Source organism: Phymastichus coffea, unplaced genomic scaffold, assembly GCF_024137745.1.
Source record: "Phymastichus coffea isolate CEN01 unplaced genomic scaffold, Cenicafe_Pcof_1.1 PCOF00098, whole genome shotgun sequence".
Taxonomy (NCBI): Eukaryota; Metazoa; Arthropoda; class Insecta; order Hymenoptera; family Eulophidae; genus Phymastichus; species Phymastichus coffea.
Window position 1 is genome coordinate 296,877 of NW_026706909.1, and position 19,123 is coordinate 315,999.

The 19,123-nt window shown below is 39.4% G+C and overlaps 3 protein-coding genes across 6 annotated transcripts; 1 reads left to right on the plus strand and 2 right to left on the minus strand.

Annotated features, from left to right (window-relative positions):
- Positions 1-1,637: 1,637 nt before the first annotated feature.
- On the minus strand, positions 1,638-8,694 carry LOC131669907 (peroxidasin-like). 3 transcript variants are annotated; one of them, XM_058945106.1, is made up of 12 exons: positions 8,425-8,694; positions 8,183-8,317; positions 6,273-6,576; positions 4,712-4,953; positions 4,412-4,634; positions 3,423-3,691; positions 3,175-3,333; positions 2,858-3,105; positions 2,550-2,799; positions 2,362-2,480; positions 2,132-2,291; positions 1,638-2,049 (listed from the first exon to the last, which is right to left on the minus strand). In XM_058945106.1, exons 2-12 carry the CDS (start codon positions 8,209-8,211, stop codon positions 1,965-1,967), a joined length of 2,088 nt encoding a protein of 695 aa, XP_058801089.1. In that variant the 5' UTR covers positions 8,212-8,317; positions 8,425-8,694; the 3' UTR covers positions 1,638-1,964. The 3 variants fall into 3 exon arrangements, with proteins under 3 accessions (XP_058801089.1, XP_058801090.1, XP_058801088.1); XM_058945107.1 differs by having other exon boundaries at positions 1,638-1,878; positions 1,952-2,049; positions 8,183-8,694; XM_058945105.1 differs by having other exon boundaries at positions 8,183-8,694.
- A 2,374-nt stretch (positions 8,695-11,068) lies between these two features.
- LOC131669914 (U4/U6 small nuclear ribonucleoprotein Prp3) lies at positions 11,069-14,881 on the minus strand. Of its 2 annotated transcripts, XM_058945116.1 has the most exons (7): positions 14,688-14,881; positions 14,415-14,587; positions 13,471-13,751; positions 12,932-13,388; positions 12,516-12,854; positions 12,054-12,411; positions 11,069-11,688 (listed from the first exon to the last, which is right to left on the minus strand). In XM_058945116.1, exons 2-7 carry the CDS (start codon positions 14,566-14,568, stop codon positions 11,289-11,291), a joined length of 1,989 nt encoding a protein of 662 aa, XP_058801099.1. In that variant the 5' UTR covers positions 14,569-14,587; positions 14,688-14,881; the 3' UTR covers positions 11,069-11,288. The 2 variants fall into 2 exon arrangements, with proteins under 2 accessions (XP_058801099.1, XP_058801100.1); XM_058945117.1 differs by having other exon boundaries at positions 14,415-14,881.
- A 2,582-nt stretch (positions 14,882-17,463) lies between these two features.
- Positions 17,464-18,885, plus strand: LOC131669866 (putative inorganic phosphate cotransporter). Its single transcript, XM_058945057.1, has 2 exons — positions 17,464-17,607; positions 17,668-18,885. Exons 1-2 carry the CDS (start codon positions 17,464-17,466, stop codon positions 18,883-18,885), a joined length of 1,362 nt encoding a protein of 453 aa, XP_058801040.1.
- Positions 18,886-19,123: the final 238 nt, after the last annotated feature.

Below are 19,123 nucleotides of genomic sequence, written 5' to 3' on the forward strand. Positions count from 1 at the left end.
TATACGATAATCTCGATTACAAACGAAATATCTCAGCTAAATAAACGAGTTTCATTCAAGACGCGACTCTCTCTCTTACTAAAGGGAATTTTTAAATCGATTATAGACGAAAATAAGAAATAAAGTATAACAAATCAATAGTCTTTGGATTTGTAAGCCACGGTGTTTTTACGACACTTGGGCCCGCGAGTCTCGTATACATATACAATTATACATTTCTCTTGTGAAACGCCGTTTTTCGCATTTTGTATAAAAAACAAATAAAAAAACATTGACAAGCGCTTAGCTGTAGCTGAATTTTTCTCGCTTCCGCGCGCAACTCTCCGAGTTTTTTGTAGTTGAGACAACTTTTGAACGAAAAAAAAAAATATATTTAAAATAATAATGATAAATATGACGACGAGGTAACCGACATATGTGTATGCATTGCGAGGCGCAATATCATTGCGCGCGATGAACGACGAAAAAGGGAGAGAGAGATAAAGAGTTATGTCGAATGGATGATAATGATGATAATGATAATGATGAAGAAACCTCCTTCGTAATTTGAAACGTGTTTGTTATTAATTATAAGAGTCACTTTTTCCTTTTTCTTGGAACAAAATGCTATTAAATAGATCGATTCTTTCATGGACGAGTGTGTGGAATATCATTTAAAAACAAAATCCCATCTGTAATAAGCGCACCGAGAAGAACATTTATTGAATCGCAATGGCATGATTTTCCAAAGTTTTTCTAAAGATTCAATAAGTATTTTTCAGCGTGATTTTTTCCTATTTCCTCATACTTATTTCCTGTCTCTTTCTTCTCCAATACTATATTTTAGAGTTAATTTCGTTATTTAGTGTGTAGATTATTTTTGTCATTTATACAAGATATAACATTTTTATATTGTTTTACTATTCACTGTTAGAATATTTATTATTTGTATTTGTAGAATATTTTTTATTTCTTATAAATTTTTAAGTATGTACTTCAATAAACATGCTTTCCTTAATGATATAAGAACGTTATCGTTATTTTTTTGGGTCATATTAAATAAATCATATTAAACTGGCCAACTACGGAGAAAATGCTGATCGAGCTTTACTTTGTTACAATTTTTCTACCGAGTACAATATTAAATGCAACTATAACGCGTGAAATTTTCTTTGAAAAATTATCAAACCAACAGACAAAAAAGTAAGCATTTATTGGATTGTATGATCATTATTAATTAAATCTAGCTTGTTCCTAATGTTTCAACGGAATGCCGTAACGTCTATTGTAAGAAAATAACCATAAGATAATGTGGACGAACCCACATTTTATAAGATTGACCCATTAGCCTGTCTTATTCATGAGAAAAACACTTTGATGCTTGTGTAGATATTTAAATTTGTCCATAGTGACTCGTAGTCCTTTACATTGCGTAACGTATAAGTGAAGTGTCAATTATCTTTTATTCGAACGATTTCGATTTAAGTGGTGAACGATTGCATCTGCAATTATTTTGACACCGAAAATTTCTGCAAAACGTACAGGTGCCCTTGAAACACTCTCTAAGTATACGCAACTACTCTAATTATAGAAAAGGCATTTTCATTTTTAATAGATGCATTTGTTTTTATTTACATAGAATATATCGTACATCTAATTAAAATCAGCTGATATGTTACACTGGATTATCTACAATTATTTTTCAAATTGTAAGCTATTCTTAGGATTTTGTATTTTACGGTACAAACTATATAAAAAAAAATCATCGTCAGAGCATAATTGTAAACCTCGCGTAATGAAATACAAAAAATACAAATGGCATTCGAACTATCGTATGATAAAACACATTATCCATCGGACGTTGTGTGTGAAGAGTCTCAGTGGTAAAGAGACCGCGATCTACCGAAACAGGAAGTACGAATTCAGGAAAAAAAAGAAGATACATATATATAATTAACAGTCAATGGCAAACCTCGACGTATCGGTTAGGAAATGAGCTGAGGCTCCTCCTTCCAGAACAAGAAATTCACGTCGTGGATCTTGTAGAGCGAGCAGTTCTCCATGTTATTTCTATAAAAGAAAGACAGCAAATTATCCATAAAAATTCCCTCACCCGAACAATGACAATCTGTCAACATTGCACATAACTTACAGGAACCTGTCTTTGAGGAGGAAGGCACGTGGCTGAACTTGTTTCAATCTGTCGCCGTTGTCACAAAGTATCCTCGCCATGGTCGTCTTGCGAATTTCTTTCAGCTGTTCCGGCGTGAAAGGACCTGGCGACTTTCCATTTTCATACCAGTACCTGTCGCCTGTTAATCAACGGCAACATCTCAGCATTGGACGTGAAACTAGTATATTTTCTTATCGAATGTTGCTTACCAACACGAGCATTTCTGAAGGTTCTGCCTATCAGGCAGATGAAAGTTGGTCCTAAAACTGATCCAGCAACTGGCACTTCCGAAAGAGCACCGGTGACAAGATCGATCTCGTCCACTTTGCTGAAAACCGGTAAAATCATCAGTCGCCAAACGAAAATGACAATTGACATCCCTCTCTTTCGAAAGTACCTGTATATTCCTCTCAATTTCTCGATCACCTCCCTCGGAATAGTAGCCTCGAGGTCATCGAAAGACTGCACTTGAGGTAAGTCACATATCGATCTCCAATTGACATAACTCGGCAAGCCATGATCACGACCTTGCTGAATCGTTTGGGCAGCGTAGTCGACAGGCGCGTCGCTCGTTTTACCGTCGTGGAAGTAACGCTCTACCAGTATCTCGTTCAGACTCGCTGGCAGCGGTTTTCTCGAGTGGCCGGCTGTACAGATCGGAGTTTTCAAGGACACACTCCGTGTGGTTCTCGCGGCGATACTCACCAGTTGCGCCGGCGATGAGCCTGTCGATAGCCCCGGCCTCGTAAAGCTCTTGCGGCGCGTAAAAAGCCGAGAGCAGCGACCTCTCGCCGCTCTTCTCGTCGGACTTAGTGTCGACGAGGTCTACGGTTTTGGGCATCAGTGCGGCTACGAAGAACAGGCCCGCCGACGCCGCGGCGTTGTCCATCGTCGCGTCGACGCGCGAGTCGTAAGCCAAAAAGTAGCCGCGTTGAGTCAGGCGCAGATCGTAGCTGTGCGCAAGCGGTCAAGCGGGCGAGTGAGTACGGTAGGGGGGGGGGGGCGTAACGGGAGCGACTTACTCATCGAGGGCAGTTTCGCCGAGCACAACGGGCAGGAACTCGTTGTAAGTCACGTGCTGCATCTCGGCAATGTTGATTTTGCGGGCCTCCTGGTAGAGGCGGTCGTCGTCCCAGTGCGGGTTCAGGTGCTGCAGGTTGTCGGCGATGCGGTTGTGTTCCCTGCGAGCGAAAGTTCGATTACCGACACGCTCCGGCGCGTCGCTTTTTCCATGCGCGACGGAAGAGTGGAGGGGAGGGGAGACAATCACCTGAGGAACAACAGGTGCATCAGCGCGAGTCCCGGGTGCTCGTTGACCCTCTCGTCACCGCTGAGGAAGCACGGGAACGCCTTGCTCTGCAACCGACAGTTGCGCGAGTCCAAGTCCGGCATCGGCAGGTTTTTGCCCTGCGTGTTCATCGAGCCGCCCTTGCCCGAGCGCAGCACCCGCGCTCGCTCGTCCGAGCTGCCGTACAGCGTCGACAAGTCCAGGTAGGACGTGGCCTGGTTGATCTGCTGACGCGCGCCCAGCTTGCAGCCCTGCTCGGCGCAATGGTAAACGGAACCTTGAAAGCGGCATGGCAGCACGCGGCTAGCCGAGGGATTACGAGAGGACTCGCGGCCCGAGAGAGAGAGAGAGAGAGAGAGAGAGAGAGAGAGAGAGAGAGAGAGAGCATGCGATAGCCGTCCAAGTGATTTATCCACTTGGCGCGAGAAACGAGCGACGATAATTGCCCGCCAGCCGTTTTCTCTTCCTCCTGCGCGGCCGAGGATCTGTATCAGTGGGTCAATGACGAGAGAGGATTACTGGCGGCTTCAATCTTCTCTCTGCCGTCGTCTTGGCAATTATCCGGCGAGATTAGCGCCCTCGTGGCGCGCGCAACGAGAGGGCGGCGCGAGGCATTGTTCGAAAATTGGCGCGCGAAAAGGATACGACCAATAACCCAAAAGGAAAGAGGCTGCTTGCGATATGGGAAAATGAACAATCGCGCTGACGCCCGGTGCATTTGCATGTCGCGCTCGATAATCGTGGATAGATAAAGCGTGCGTATACATACGTCGCCGGAAGCGACTCCATTCCAGAAATAACTCTCTCTCTCTCTCTTGTTTGAACATTCGGTAGAGACGCGGGTGGAAAGGAAACGCCTTCGCGTGCCGATTAAATGCTTTTGTTTTTTTTCTCTCTTTTCAACGTTCCTTTTGATTTCGCAATGTCGCGCGCAGAAGCGAATAAGCGTGAAGAGGCCATCGAAGACTCGCCTGGTGAGCATTGCCGGGGTGGGGCGCCGATCTTGCGTACTCCATGCACCCGCCAGCCTCTTTCTCCGCGGCAATAGGGAAGCACTCGGGATGAAAGTTTTCGTAGCTCACGGCGCAGCAGCGCAGGCGCTCGCCGTTCGGCAGTCGCATGCGCGGCGTGTGCGCGAGATCGTGCGCCACGAACTCGCCGAACAGCGCCGTCAGCGCCATCAAGTAAGGATGCCTTGCGGAATAAGCACACGATGGCAGAGCTTTCCCTCACGGCGCCACTCGGAGCGTCAAATCGGACTTGTGCTATACCTGAGATCTGGGCCGCGAGAGTGCATAGCCACGCTCACGGCTCTGGCACTTGGCAAAGTGGAAACGGGCAGAGAGACGCCGTCGGCGTACTCGGCTGGCATCAGGCGCTGGTAAGCTTCCAGCGCGGCACCGCGGGCCGGATACAGTGGATTATTGCAACGGCCGCTGATGGTTCGGTAGCGAGATTCGACCTTTTTGCACTCGTTTATTATCCGCAGGTAATCGCCGGTGCATATGCTGACCTGGATGTCAAAAGCGTTAGCGCCGTAGGCTTTTCATAATACGATCAGCGCAACGGAAGTGTTCGTTTTATTTCTTCACTTTTGGCGAAAGTTCCCTAATTTTCAATACTGTTATCGAGACATTATTAGCTTTTTAGAAATTTTGGAAAACTCATTGAATTTTAGAGAGTCTTAAGGAGATTTACAAATGAAATTTTACAATCAGTCTTGATGATTTTCAGATTTGCAATAATAATGTTATTCACTACTCGAGGAACTTAATTTATCGAACTATCGATCAAATTTTAATCAATTCAGTGAAGCAGGATATTTTTCATTCATGACTGAATAATAGCAATCTCTTTATGCAAAAGCAGAAATCAATAAAACTTCTTTTATTGACTCAATTTGCGGTAGTAAGAAAACAATGCTATTGTAATAAATTTCAAGGTTTTCTTTTCCAAAGTTGCCACGTGGTGTAACGTGGGCTGACTCCTTGACTATAATATTGCGTAATATGTCATTATCGATTCTGCCAAAAAAAAAAGAACGAAATTCACTGCTGGCAACTTGTATATTAATGACTGACCATAAATCAGGATATTGTTAATTTTGAAGTTTTGTATTTATAAGCAGTTGCTAATCTTATTATTTTTATTATTGGTGATTAGAATTCAATGAAAAAGAAGTTGAAAGAACGTAAATAAAGTTTACATATGAGTTAAGATTTGAAATTATTTAAAAATTGCTGTCGTTAATTGGTGGCTTTTAATTAATTGAGAAGTTTTTCAAGCACTAATAAGTTTCTCCAACGCTGGCACGTGTACATATGCATTTAGACTTGTAATTTTTCTATCAAGAAAGAATACAAAAAAATTAAACGTCATTTCCAGATAAGAAGGGATTTTTTTGGCAAATGCAAAGGAAAGGCATTTTTTTGCTGTCTCTAATACTGTCATTTCGTACACAAGAGGAAATTCATTGAATTGACTTCTGTGTTTCAGGTAACAATTTACTGTTGATATTAAATTGTGAAACAAATGTACTAATTGCTGCCATTGTCGAAAAATTATCTATTTCACTAAATTACATTGGGCAATTAATCAATAACTACTTTGACTCGAATAATAGAGATTGATTAACATACATTTATCTTAATCATCTCTCTGCAAAAAATTAAAAGTTTTTTAATATGCCATACGATCAGAGCCTATGAGAGGGCAGTTGTTAATTTATTAAATTGTTCGATTATAATAGTAATAGCATGCATGGATTGACATTTTTCCGAAGACTTTTCAATGGCTTTCGATCGTCGAAAAATGTAGCAGAAAAAATCTTACCAAACTCGTACCGACAGCCGGTAAAAGCGAAGTAGCCTCCTTAGGCGACATGTTTAACGCCTCAACAAGCATGACCGCCATAGTTTCGCGCCTCAAAGCTTTCTCGGTCAAATTGGCAGCAGTCGGCGTCATTTCGTGCGAAGCAGCCAAAAACCATGCAGGTGAGTTTCTGTTCAATCGTACTCCCGACTTCATTATCGCAAGCTCCTGCTTGTGGTAACGTTCCATCGACGAATTCGTTCGGCGTTTGAGGTCGTGCAACATTCGCAGTGGCAAAACTGTCGAGCTAGCCAATGCTGACAGCCTGCATTGGAGACATAAAAAAGTAAATTCTCCTCGCGAGCGATGAAAAGTTTTCGTAACCGTACGCAAATTGATATATGTGCCGCGCGCGCTTCACCGCCTACGCTTGGTTCAACGGCAGCCGAAGCTCCGCTGTTGTTCGCTCTGTTGTTTGCGTAAACACGACGTTCGAAAGATATGGTCCCCGGGTCCCCGCAGCATTCCAGTGGCTATAGCCGAATGATCGAGTGCTCGAATGCGGCTTTTGCCGGCGCGTTACCAGCGAGCGCGTGGGCAGATGATAAATTGAATTGTTGTTGATCATCGAATTGTCGCCGGTGGGAAGGATCGCGTCGCTTTTTATTATTTAACGCTGAGTGCCCGGACGAGTTTGTGGTCGATTGAAATTAATAATTGTGGGCTGCGGCTGAGAGATCAAGCGTGAAAGTACCGTCCGCCCGAAAAGGTCGCTTCTTCAAAATACGCAGCAATGCCACGCAGTCGGATCGGTTGATTATCGGCAAAATCTCGGCTTGGTTGATCCCCGCGCGATTTCTAATTGCCAAGCCGCAATTAAGAACGTAGGAAAAAAAAATTTTGTTGGCAAGCGCTTCGTAGCCAAGGCCGCGCATTGTACGGCCGAGCATCTTCAACCGATTTCACGTGCGTTAAAGCTTAGACTTCTTTGGATTGTATCTCCGAAAGGAGATAATATTGATGCGGCTGAAGATCGATCGCTGGCAATTAAACGTTCGCCGCGCGGCGAGCGAGGAGGAGGCGAAAGAGAGACGCGAAAAAGGAGAATGCCGTTGAGAGAGCTCGAATGCTTGTGTTACGTAACGGAGACACGAGATGTGTTATCGGTGGCGCGCAGCGCTCGCCGATTTAGAAATAACGATCTCCGCGCGAGTGCACGTCCTTTTCGGCTTCGGCGCGCCGCATAGAGAGCCTCTCGACGGGCGCTCCGAAGGATCCCATTTGTCCTCCAGTCAAACGCTCAGAAATACGGTCCTTCGGAATTCCAGCAAACGCGACGATAGGCCGAACGCGAACGAGAGCGAAAAGAAAAGAGGAAGAAAAAAAATTGCAATCGAGCAACGCGAAGATAACAATTCGAAAGAGCATGTCCCGAGTGGCATCTCCGCCGCTCGTCGATTCGCTCGCTTTAAGCGCATCTCCTCGCCGCGGCGAGACACAATCGTCCGCCCGCTCGACTTTCCAATTCCCGACGTCGCGAGAAAAGCGAACGAGACGCACGTGACTGTTCGCGCTGGCGCTCGAGCGAAAATCAACGGGGCTCGAGTGCGCGGCCAATCATTTATCGAGGAAAGAAACCGTTCCCCGCGCGCGCGCTCGCCGGATGAAAATGCGATGGCAAGTCGTCTCACGACAGTCATTGTTGCCGCTAATCATCTCTTTCATCTTTTACGACAGTTCGCTCGCTTCGATTGCTATTTCTTTTTCTCTCTCTTTCTTTGTACACCGTCGTCCGTATGATTTATGAATATACTTCGTAACGCGGCAGTCGCGGTGATTTAACGTCGCTCTGAACGTTTTCTTTGCTCCCGACTGCCTTTCGTCATTTCGTCGAATTCACGCACGATTGCCGATATCCATAAGGTACTTACCCGATGAAAATTCCCAGTGTCTTCAGCATTTTGACGTCGAAGAAAAAGTTAGTTCGAAAATTAAGCCCGAACCCCTTCGAATTTCCACTTGGACGCCGACAGAGTCCATAAGAGCATAACGTCGCACTCGCGAAACTACAAGATCAAGAGTCCTCCTTTTCAATAAATGTTTGCGTGCGAGCGCGCGATCGATCGCACCCAACCTTCTCGATTGCACCAGTCGCTCTACATAAAAAGCGAACCTCTTTTACATAATGATCGTCGCGGGACGAACGAGAACGCAAGCGAGCGGAAACAAAAGCATGCGCGTCGAACTCACGTCGGAGCGGAGGCAAAGAGAAAGGGACTACCGATCGCGAGGTACGACGGCGACGACGGCGACGACGAGGACGCCGAGGACGCCGAGGACGCCGAGGACGACGAGGACGGCGACGAAGAAGAAAAAAAGGTACGAGACAATGGGAAAGGAAGTTCTCTCTCGCGAGCTCGCGTGAAGTAACAGCGAGGCGATGTATCAGGATCGGAAGCGCGAGATGCACTGAGAAAGCCGCGCGAGTCTCGTGTATGTTACGGGGGGACTTGCTACTCCTTTGGGGCCTCACTTTACCGAGTAATAGAGGTGGGGGCTGCAAGAAGAGAGCGAGAGCGTTTTAGATTATCATCGGTAAGAACGCGAGCCTGGTAATTACGCTTGACTCTTCTTTTCCTTTTCTTTTTTGCTGTATGGCGAAGGCATGACATTGATAACTTTTCTGATGGGGAAATTCGACGCGATGAGGCAGAGAGATCCGAAGGAGAGTTTCGGCAATGCGTTCGGGGAGAATCTGCTGTTGCGTGCAGGAAGAGGAATGGGAGTTTTTCAGTGCGGTTGTTGAAAGCATCGAAGAATAATAATCTTCTCTTCAGACTCAAGGTTTCCCGTCGAAATCTAATCCCATTAGTTTTCAGCATTTTTTGCGTCCTTTCAATGCTGCAGCTTTCGAATACGCCAATCTGAACATCCCCGGAAGATCATTTTCTCATACCTCTTAATAGCCTACTGTTTGAGAGAAAAAAGGATCCATCGCCCTATTAGTCAATTCGACCATTTCGATTGAAGCACAAGAGTAATAATACGTCGAAGAGACAATTTTCAAACTAACCCCGCAAATGTATTTTTTAAACACAACAAAAAAAGAGCGACCGTATTTTCTTGGTTATTTTATGATCCTCTCGATTTTATAAAAAGTATCTTCACTTCCGTTATTAAAACAAGCCTCAATTTTTCCACACTAAACTATGAATATCGAGAAAAAAAATAAATAGCTGCACCCATTTCCGCATACACATACACACGCGCGCACGCACACACACATGGAACACCTCGTGACATAGGCAGCTCGACTTTCGCAAAAGTAACGCGCCCACGACGATCTTTATACGTGCAACGCGAGGAGGGATTCCGCGATCGGGATCAAGGCTGCACCTTTGCACCTTCACCTTTGCTCGCTTACATACCGCATTATGCGAGAGATGCTTGTAGAAATTGCAAGACTTTTCATTACACGCAGCTGCTATTATATTACGCTGTTATGCGTGCCGTATATTATTTTTTTTTTCTATATGATTGCTTACGTATTTGGATATAGTGTTGGATTAAAAAGGTGCCGTTGTACGTGGACGTGTCAATTAAATAACTCCGATGATCGTTCGATTATATCAGTTTGGTCACCGTAATTGGCTGTGTGGGTAATCAAGTTAAATTATTAAGTAGATAAAAACATTGCATTTCATCTTTGTGTAAGTAATGTCTAAATTCTCAATCGCATACTAACAATTTGGTGACTTGTAATAAAAAATATAAATAATACATTTATATTGATATCTCATCAATATAAACACATGTAAACGAATATTTTTTATTGATTATCTCATTCAGTTGGCAGGTCAAATTTATATTCAAAATGTGGGAATAAATACAACGATTATTAACTACAGCTCGCAAGGATTTTCGAAAATCACAACTCAGGGAATATTGTGTATCATTAAAAAACTGATTTCAAGCGACGAAGGAAAGAAAAGAGTAGGAATCTCGAATTTCCACATATAATCTTTCTCGCGTCCTCGTTGCTCGAGGTCCGTCGCGCACTGCACGTATTTCCGCGAGAAACAGGAATTTACACTTTTGTTCTTCTCGATATTTTTCATTGTATTGTCTTCTTAGAACTTTTTTTTCGCTTTGTTCCGTCCATCTCTCTATTTTAACGCTTCTCTCTTCTTGCAACACGAGCTTACTACATTCAAGGTTTTCGTGAATGAAAAGACCTTTTTTTTTGGATGAAAAACAAGTTATACGTAATTCGATTAATCAAGTGCTTCTTGCTGTAAGGTTGGGAATTGAATTATTTTGTTGTTCCGCTGTGAAAGTTTCTAAAAGCCAAAATAATTATATAGACTTCATTTTGCTTTCGAATTTGTAATTGAATATCGTGGCTTGAGTAGTATTTTATTAATGCTTATTATTTCGAATAGATGAGTAATGGGTACCGTACTTTTTTACATTGAATGTTTAATTAAAATGCTTTCATTATATTGCATATAGTTTCACAATATTTACTGTCTAAAATTTTATGTAACAATCAGTCTTCGATGTTCGATATTTGTTTGCTAAATTTCTTTGAAATTTATCACTCGTTAATAATAGACATTGTATAAGTTGCACTCGTATTATCACCGAGGGCATTGCTATTGGTGAAACGCAAACTATAACCCCAAATAATTTCTATTTTCAAATGGAATGTACCGAAGAAAAGTTATTCAGATGAGAATAACTTTTCATAGGAATATGAACAGTTAAAAAAAAAAATTCAAATGTTAGATATTTCAAAATATCTTTATTAACTCAATAATTCACTCAGTAAGTAAACTTTGTACAATACCAGATAAAAATCTTATCCCTGATACGCCTCTCGTACTGATTTCTCTCCTTGTTCTTGCTCATCTTTAATAAATAAAAGGTGCAAGAAACAAGCATCAAACCATCGCTATCATTGGTAATCAATTCATCATTATTATCATTATCATATATGTACAGAAGCCAGTGTCCTTGGCGTAAGAAAGTCATTGCTCAGACCGCAGTATCATCAGTGTTATCGAGTACAGCACCACTGTAAGCTAGATCCCAGTAATGTTCGACTTGGTGTTTTTTGAAATGCTCGCGAGCTTGTTTCTCAATCGGGCAAACCTTGAATTTGATGTCGCCAAAGTGACGGTGTTTGCTTGTTCCTTCCCACACGAGAACGCATTTATTTGGAACGTCTTTGCCTTCGGTGTCTTTTGTTGTGTCTTCTTCCCACTTAATACGGTGAAGCATCAGACGTTTATATTTGCTGATTTGTTTCAAACCACCCTCGACTACTACTACGTTGCAGTCACGGTATAACATCACGCAACCAGTTAAGTACAACTGTTTTGCGTTCGTCTCCACTTTAAACTTTTTGGATGCGTTGTTCACCAAGTCGCGTATTCTGTAACATTTTATTTTTTTAGATTTAATTTTATATGACATAATCGATTATACAGTTTGAAATTTATTTTCGAATTTTATTTTGAAAGTTAAAGCAAATGTCGGAAAAACCTTTGAAAAGCAGAATAGTAATCTGGTCTAAGTTATGTATTAAGCTCGTATTAATCCAAGATTTACGAATTCCTATTTAATGTATCCTGACTTTTAGCAAAATAATCCTTTAATCCTTATATTGGATTTAAAATTTAAATTGCTTAAATAAAAAAAAAATAAAAAAAGGAAAAATATACCCTAACTAGAATTTGCAGAGCTTTTTGAAATTTTAGAAGAATCTCATATAGATTTTATATAATAAATATAACTAACCTAAATACAGCTACATGAACTCCAAGAGAAGTATCCTCCTTGAGTTTTCTCGCTTTTTTCTCACGTCGCTGATCAGCAGTTAAACGTCTAGCAGCATTTGCATCTTCATGAGCTTTTAGTCTCTTAGCCATTTGTTGACGCACGTGAGCTTCGATCTTTGTTGGATCTTGTACAGCTTCAGTTCCAAGAACTCGCATCAAATTAGAAATACGAAGTTTTGGTTCTGGTGGAGGCTCCAAACCCAAACGAATTTTCTCCTGCTCTTCCTTCCAAGCTTCGCGACGATTTTGACGACGAAGTTTCTTACGTTCTTTTTTTGTAAGAAAGATTGGCATGCATATAGGTTTCGTCGGTTCCGCTGAAAATAATAGAAATAATGATTAAAATTTTACAATAATATTTTTTTTGCTAAATTAAAACATTTCGTATGAAAATATGAAATAAAAAACATTGTATACTCACTGGGTGGCCTCATCTGTGCAGGATGTTCAACTAAATTAGTAATAGTGGAAAAGTCAATCATGGAGTTAATATCTTTTGAATTGAGATCACAATCTTTCGTCAAAATCACAGAATCCCACCAATCAACATTAGGTACATCCTCATTTAGTGCTTCAGTCTTTGGAGCAATTAATGCTAATTTCGTTGCAGAGCTGATGCCAGTTTTCCTAGCAATTTGACTGATCTCACTTTGTAACTTTTCCAACTGAGCCTTCATACGAATTCTCTCTGCCATCTGCATGAATTTACCTGGTTCGTGAAATTTAAGAGCTCTTTTGTTCCTCACTGCCGGCTTTATACCTAAAAATATCAAGTAACAACACATGAAACTAATATACATAAGAAAATGTCATTTATAAAAATGGTGATTAATTTACCTATACGACTGTCAAAAAAGTGAGTTTCCTGGAAATCTTCAGGAACTTTGGATTCTTGCATCTGAGCCTTGAATTCCTCCCTCTTCTTGGCGCGAATGTTAGCTTTGAGCGTCGGGACGACATGAGTTAGATGTACTTCTTTGCCAGTGTGATCCACAGTTCTTCCAGACTCATCCAGAATCAAAGGTTTTGGTTTGTCTACATTAGCATTTAAATTCAATATACCGGCCTTCAATTTATTCTGAATGGCTGCTTGTAGGGCAGCAAGTTTCTGTGCTTTCGCAGCATCTGGTTTAGTAAGAAGGCCATGACTGTAGGTAGAACCAACTGTGTTCACTAAAAGACTCTCATTAAGTAGAGGCTTGATTGCCTCAAGTTCTTGTCGTGGCACTTTATGACCCATGGCCATTTGTCTTTCTTTGATTGCCTTTTGTGCATTTTCCATAAATGCCTTAGCCTAAAATAAAATGGCTACATGTAATGAATAGATTAATGTGGAAAAATGAGATGTGCGTAAGTTTGAAAATTAGATTACTTACTTTTTCTTTATCCTTTTGTTCCTCGGTAAGGGATACATGATTTGAGCGACTTGATTTCTTTGAGTCGTTCTCTTTGGTTCTTGGTCTTTTAGCATCCCTTTCTCTTTCTCTTTCCCTTTCTTTTTCTCTGATCCTTTCCCTTTCCTTATCTTTCTCCTTATCTCTTTCATCATGTGTACGTTTTTTGGATTTGTGTGAGGCTTTGACATCGTCATAAACTACAAAGATTTTCTCAGCTACTTTCGCAGCTTTCTTATCATCAAGCAAAGCTGACAATTTAGCTAAAAGTAAAATTATTAAATATTATTAAAAGAATATTAACACTAACAAATAGTAATAATAAATTATATCTACGTTGAATAAGCACCTGAATTCACATCAAAGAAAAATAATACAACACCAGCTTACCAGTGAATATATTTTTATATTTCTAATTAATAAGAATATGAGACACAATTATTACTAAATTTATTTAAAACAAGAACATTGATTGCTTTGATAAAATATATTTCTATGAAGAATTCTTCAAATATGGGTGTGATAAGCAATGAAATGAATAAATAAATAAAGGAAGCTTTATTTAAAATCTAATTTCTTTTATAAATAAAGCTTATTCTGCAATCATTTTGATCTAATTCTTGTAATATCCTCATCATGACATACTGACAGAATAAGTGGTAAAAATTAAAATACGATGTATTGATTAGTATTAATCAACATTACTATGTGATTATTGCCATATAGACTAATAAAAATAGAACAACAAATGTTTACCACATATATCAATATATACACATCAAACAAGTGATGATGCATTAACATTGAAATAGTAAGTAACATTGTAATCAACGTTCCTATCTACATAAACAATACAAACTCCAAATCACGCTGAAGCTTAAACATCAAATAAATTATTGATGAAACATTAGAAAGCAATAACAAACCTGCTGTTTTACGTTTGTCATAGCCAGCTTCGAGACAGTGAAGGGCGGTAGAAGTGATGGAAGGCTCGCTAATCCCGAGGAACCTGCTGATGCTGCGATCAATCAATGGTCGAAGCTCATCCACTTCCCTGCGCGACAAGTGCGTGGACGACATACTTATCGCGCGCAGATCTCTGATTCAATCAAAAAAATGCAAAGTATAACAAAATTCACAAACAACGCACACCTCACTTAGAGGTTAGGTTTTGTTTTGTTTTTTGCTTGGACACCTACAGGCGACGATCCGCTGCGATATCTTGATTATCACGTCATACGTGATATACTCGTCTGCATTTTCCACCGATGAGCGACGAATTACGAGCGACGAGAGAATTACTTTGAATTGATTAAATAAAAATACTCAATGCATGTACACTGCTACGTGAACTGTGGATAAAACACGATGATGCTCACATACTAGTATACTACTTAAACTCATGAGTACTACTACCGTGCCAATGAATATATAGAATATATAGATAGACTACATGCGCAGGATATGTTGTCGTTTACGACTTTACCGACCGCGAGCTTTACGCTCGTACGCGCATGCGCGGGTTTTGTTTTGAAATTTTAATTTTTTTTCCAACTCTCAAGAACCAGTATCAATGGTATTCGTCAATTAATTAAAATCAGCACTTTTTGTTAAAACTGCCATGCTCTTTCGCTCAGATAAAGTCTAGAAATCGATCGCGTTGGGTGCAGCGCAATTTACGTCTCACTTAATTCACATGGAGTTGTCGACGCGTGCTAAAAAGTTGTTGGTAATTGGCGATCCATTGTCGACTAATGAGTACTTTCGACACATAAATCACAAATTATTTGACGTTGCAGCGCTTCACGATAGTGTTACTTGCCTCATCGAGCTATTTATAATGTTTCCCGTAGGGCATTTATAAATAACTTAAGTCTGTGTGCATCTTTTATTTTCGACTTTGCAAGAGTAGGTTGCATTTGCCATACGGTCTCATTCAACAGATTTTTCAACATTTAATATGTAACCGTCTTTTCCGAATGTTATACTTATGGTGAGTTTTTTTTCTATTCTAAAATGTCATCGCTGAGCATTCCTGGTCTTAAATGTTCAGTAAATATGAAACATTTATTGATTAGATTTTCCCGAGAAAAAGTTAGCATGCCATATTTTATTAACTATAGGATTTGCTCGCACGTGTCAAGCATTGTTGAAAAAGACATATATGAATATTACTATTAATTATATATTCTAAATATGCATAATAAATATAAAAAAATATGTAATACGTTTTATTATAATAATTTAATGTTAGAAGAGTCATTTTATTATTTGAATAAATCCACTAAGTATACATCTATCATTAGAATAAATTAACTAATTTTATAATACATTTACTTTTCATGGAAAAACCCGCGACGTTTCAACACATACGAGAAACTGCGTTTTACATAAAAGTCTGCTGGCGTCACTTAAAATTAAATTTTTCCAATGTAATTGCTTTATTATTCAAATAGAACTGGCATTTCCCCCAACTTAATTCTAATGCGGTAATAGTATAAAGACGTATCACTCGTAGCTGCATGCAATCGATTCTAAATGTGATTTTAATTATCCATAGTATTCAACAATCCGATCTGTGTCGAGAAGAGAAGGCTAAGAAGTGCCCAGCTTTCATTTTCCAAAGTTATTCGTTCTTTCCCAATGAATTCGTTAAAATTATCATAGGCTATTTTATATTTATATATTGCAATGTTTATTTATGTCTTTTCTAGAAAAATTTGAGAAGTCTGGCAGAGTGTAGTCGGCAAAATGTCGCAAGCTAATTCGTTTATCTTCCTTTATTGGAATCATCTATTATTTATCCAAATCGACTTATTAATGCTACAAAACAATTATATTTATATTACATTAAAGTTACTGGACAATTGCTGCAACATGAAATACGTTTATTTTTCTTTTCATTTAGAAAATGCTTCTTAGCACTTCGCAGATCGCTATTTCTAAATAACATATAATCAATGTTGGTACAAACTGCAATTAAAATGAACATTTAATGCATTTAATTTTCTAGAGCATAATTTTTAATCCAGTTTTTTTTTACTTTGAGATTCAAAATTAAAAGAAAAAAAATAGTTTTAGAGCAAACTTATTTAGCCAAATAATTATAATTATTGATTATAAAATAATGATAATTATTTTATAATCCAGCTGGAAATATTTTGTAAACACCCCAGATAAGCTTCAGTGAAGACATTTTATTCCAAAAGGAAACTGTCTATATTCGTTAAGTTTTATGCGAAATAGTATAATATAGCCACATGTGTTTCAAGCTTGATGCAAGATATTCTATGCAAGATAGAAAGATTCTATGCAAGATAGAAAGCGTTTGCCGAATTTTTTCACGTGGGATGTTTCAAAATACTATACACAATCTAATCTACAGTCAAATAATTTGATATGCTTTATTGCTGCTGATAAGCGAGTTTAAGCGACGCTGTGTGTACATTTTTATAAGGCACGTTACTTTTGTGTAATCTTGATGAATTAGCGTTCTGAATGAAATAACATCATAGACAGTCAGTGATGAATATTAAAAATGTCACTGCGATATACTGAAATCAGCAATAAATTTTATAGTTATAGAAGTTCGAGTGTGCGTGAAAAAAATCGTAAATTTCGTTGCTAATTTTACGTTGTTGATAAATTAAACTTGGTGTGAATGTTTGTTGATTAAGCAATTTCTTTCTAGTTGTGGAAATAAGAAGGGTTTATTTCACTTTTTAAACGAAGAGTATTAATGCCATTCTGATATATTGTTAAAATGTCGTCTACCTGGAAGTCTTGTTGTAGGTGAAAAACTATTAAAATTATTGATTCTATTTGTCTTAACGTAATCGTGTGATACGTTAGTACAATGTCAATCACATTTCAGGTTCTTGTGTTTCGCAAAAATGGCTATTCACTATATTAGCGAGTATAGGGCTTTGCCTAACAAGCATTTATGGAGGTTTCCTGTCAATAATTATTATCGAAATGGTAATAAAAACTGGACGCTGCGAGAAGCAGAGTGATGTAACTTGTGAAAGTTCTAATAACATCAATCCATTAAATAAGACTTTTCTTGCTAACCAAGATGAAGCGTTAATTCAACGTTACCCATGGGATGAGTATACGCAGGTATGCACATTATTATACTTGTTTAAATTTGTGATTTCAAATTGTTAAAACCGTTTTCAGGGAATAATACTTTCATCATTTTTTTGGAGTGCAACGATATACCATTTTTTTTCTGGCCCTCTGGCTGAGCGATATGGAGGCAAACATCTTTTAGGCTTCGGGATCTTCTCACAAGCTGTACTCACCTGTGTCACGCCCTTCTTAATAAATTGGGGTGGTTCTACAGCCCTTATAATCACGCGTGTCTTGGCAGGAATAGCATTTGGTGGAATGTATCCGATATCCAGTAAAATGATATCGCATTGGACAACTTCAGAAGACAGAACCAAAGTTGGCAATGCAGTTTATTCTGGATCCGTACTAGGCTTATTCTTTGGAAACATTTTACCTGCCCTAATAATCAAATGTTCGGGTATGGGATGGCCGTCTGTCTTTTATTTCATGGGTATTTTGGGAATTATTTGGTTTCCATTTTGGCTGGTACTAGTTTATGAAAATCCACAAGTGCATCCTTTTATATCTGACGAGGAATTGGAATATTTTGAAAACAGTTCAGAAACAAAGAAAGATAAAACACCTCCACCACCGTGGAAACACATACTCATGTGTCGAGAATTTTGGGCTTTTACTGTCGATCTGGTTGGGGCCAATTGGTCCTTTTATGTAATGGTCAGCGATTTGCCCAAGTACATGGACAGCGTCATCAAATTTTCGCTTGAAAGTAATGGTTATTTCTCTTCGTTGCCGTATATTTTCATGTGGCTCATCTCAGTCGCGAGCGCTTGGGTCAACGACAAAATACTCGAAAACCAGTGGATGAGCCTCACCAATGTTAGGAAACTCTTAACCACATTATCTAATTTGGGTCCAGCAATTTTTTTACTTCTGGCATCTTACGCGGGACAAGACAAAACTATGGTTGTTATTATGTTTATCATTGGAGTAGCATTGATTGGTTGCTCCTATCCAAGTTTGATGATGAATCCTTTGGATTTAAGCCCAAAGTATGCTGGTTCAATAATGTCTATTGGAACTGGTATCGGATCAATCGTGGGCATAATAACTCCGTATCTCGTAGGTGTCTTAGTACCTAATTCAACGCTCACTGAATGGAGATTAGTATTTTGGATAGTATTTTTATTTGCTGCTGTATCTAATATTATCTATCTCTATTGGTTTCGAGCAGAAGTTCAACCTTGGAACAATACCGATTTTATAACCAATAGTGAAGAGGAAAAAAACATTGAGTTGCATAAACGTTTGATGGTTTTCTCTTGAAAGAGTTATCAAAATTGTATTTTCGTATAATGCTTTTCAGTTTTTTATTACTATTGTTACTTATGAAAATAGGAAGTTAAGATTTTTTTATTGTATGGTAAACGTCCAATAATTACGTGCGTAAGTTAATCATTAGACCTCAAGAAAATCAATACATTTAATTGTCTTTATACTTTACGAGCTAGAAATATTTAGATTTAAAACCTCAAAGCAATTAAGCTTAGTCATCGCAAGGTTA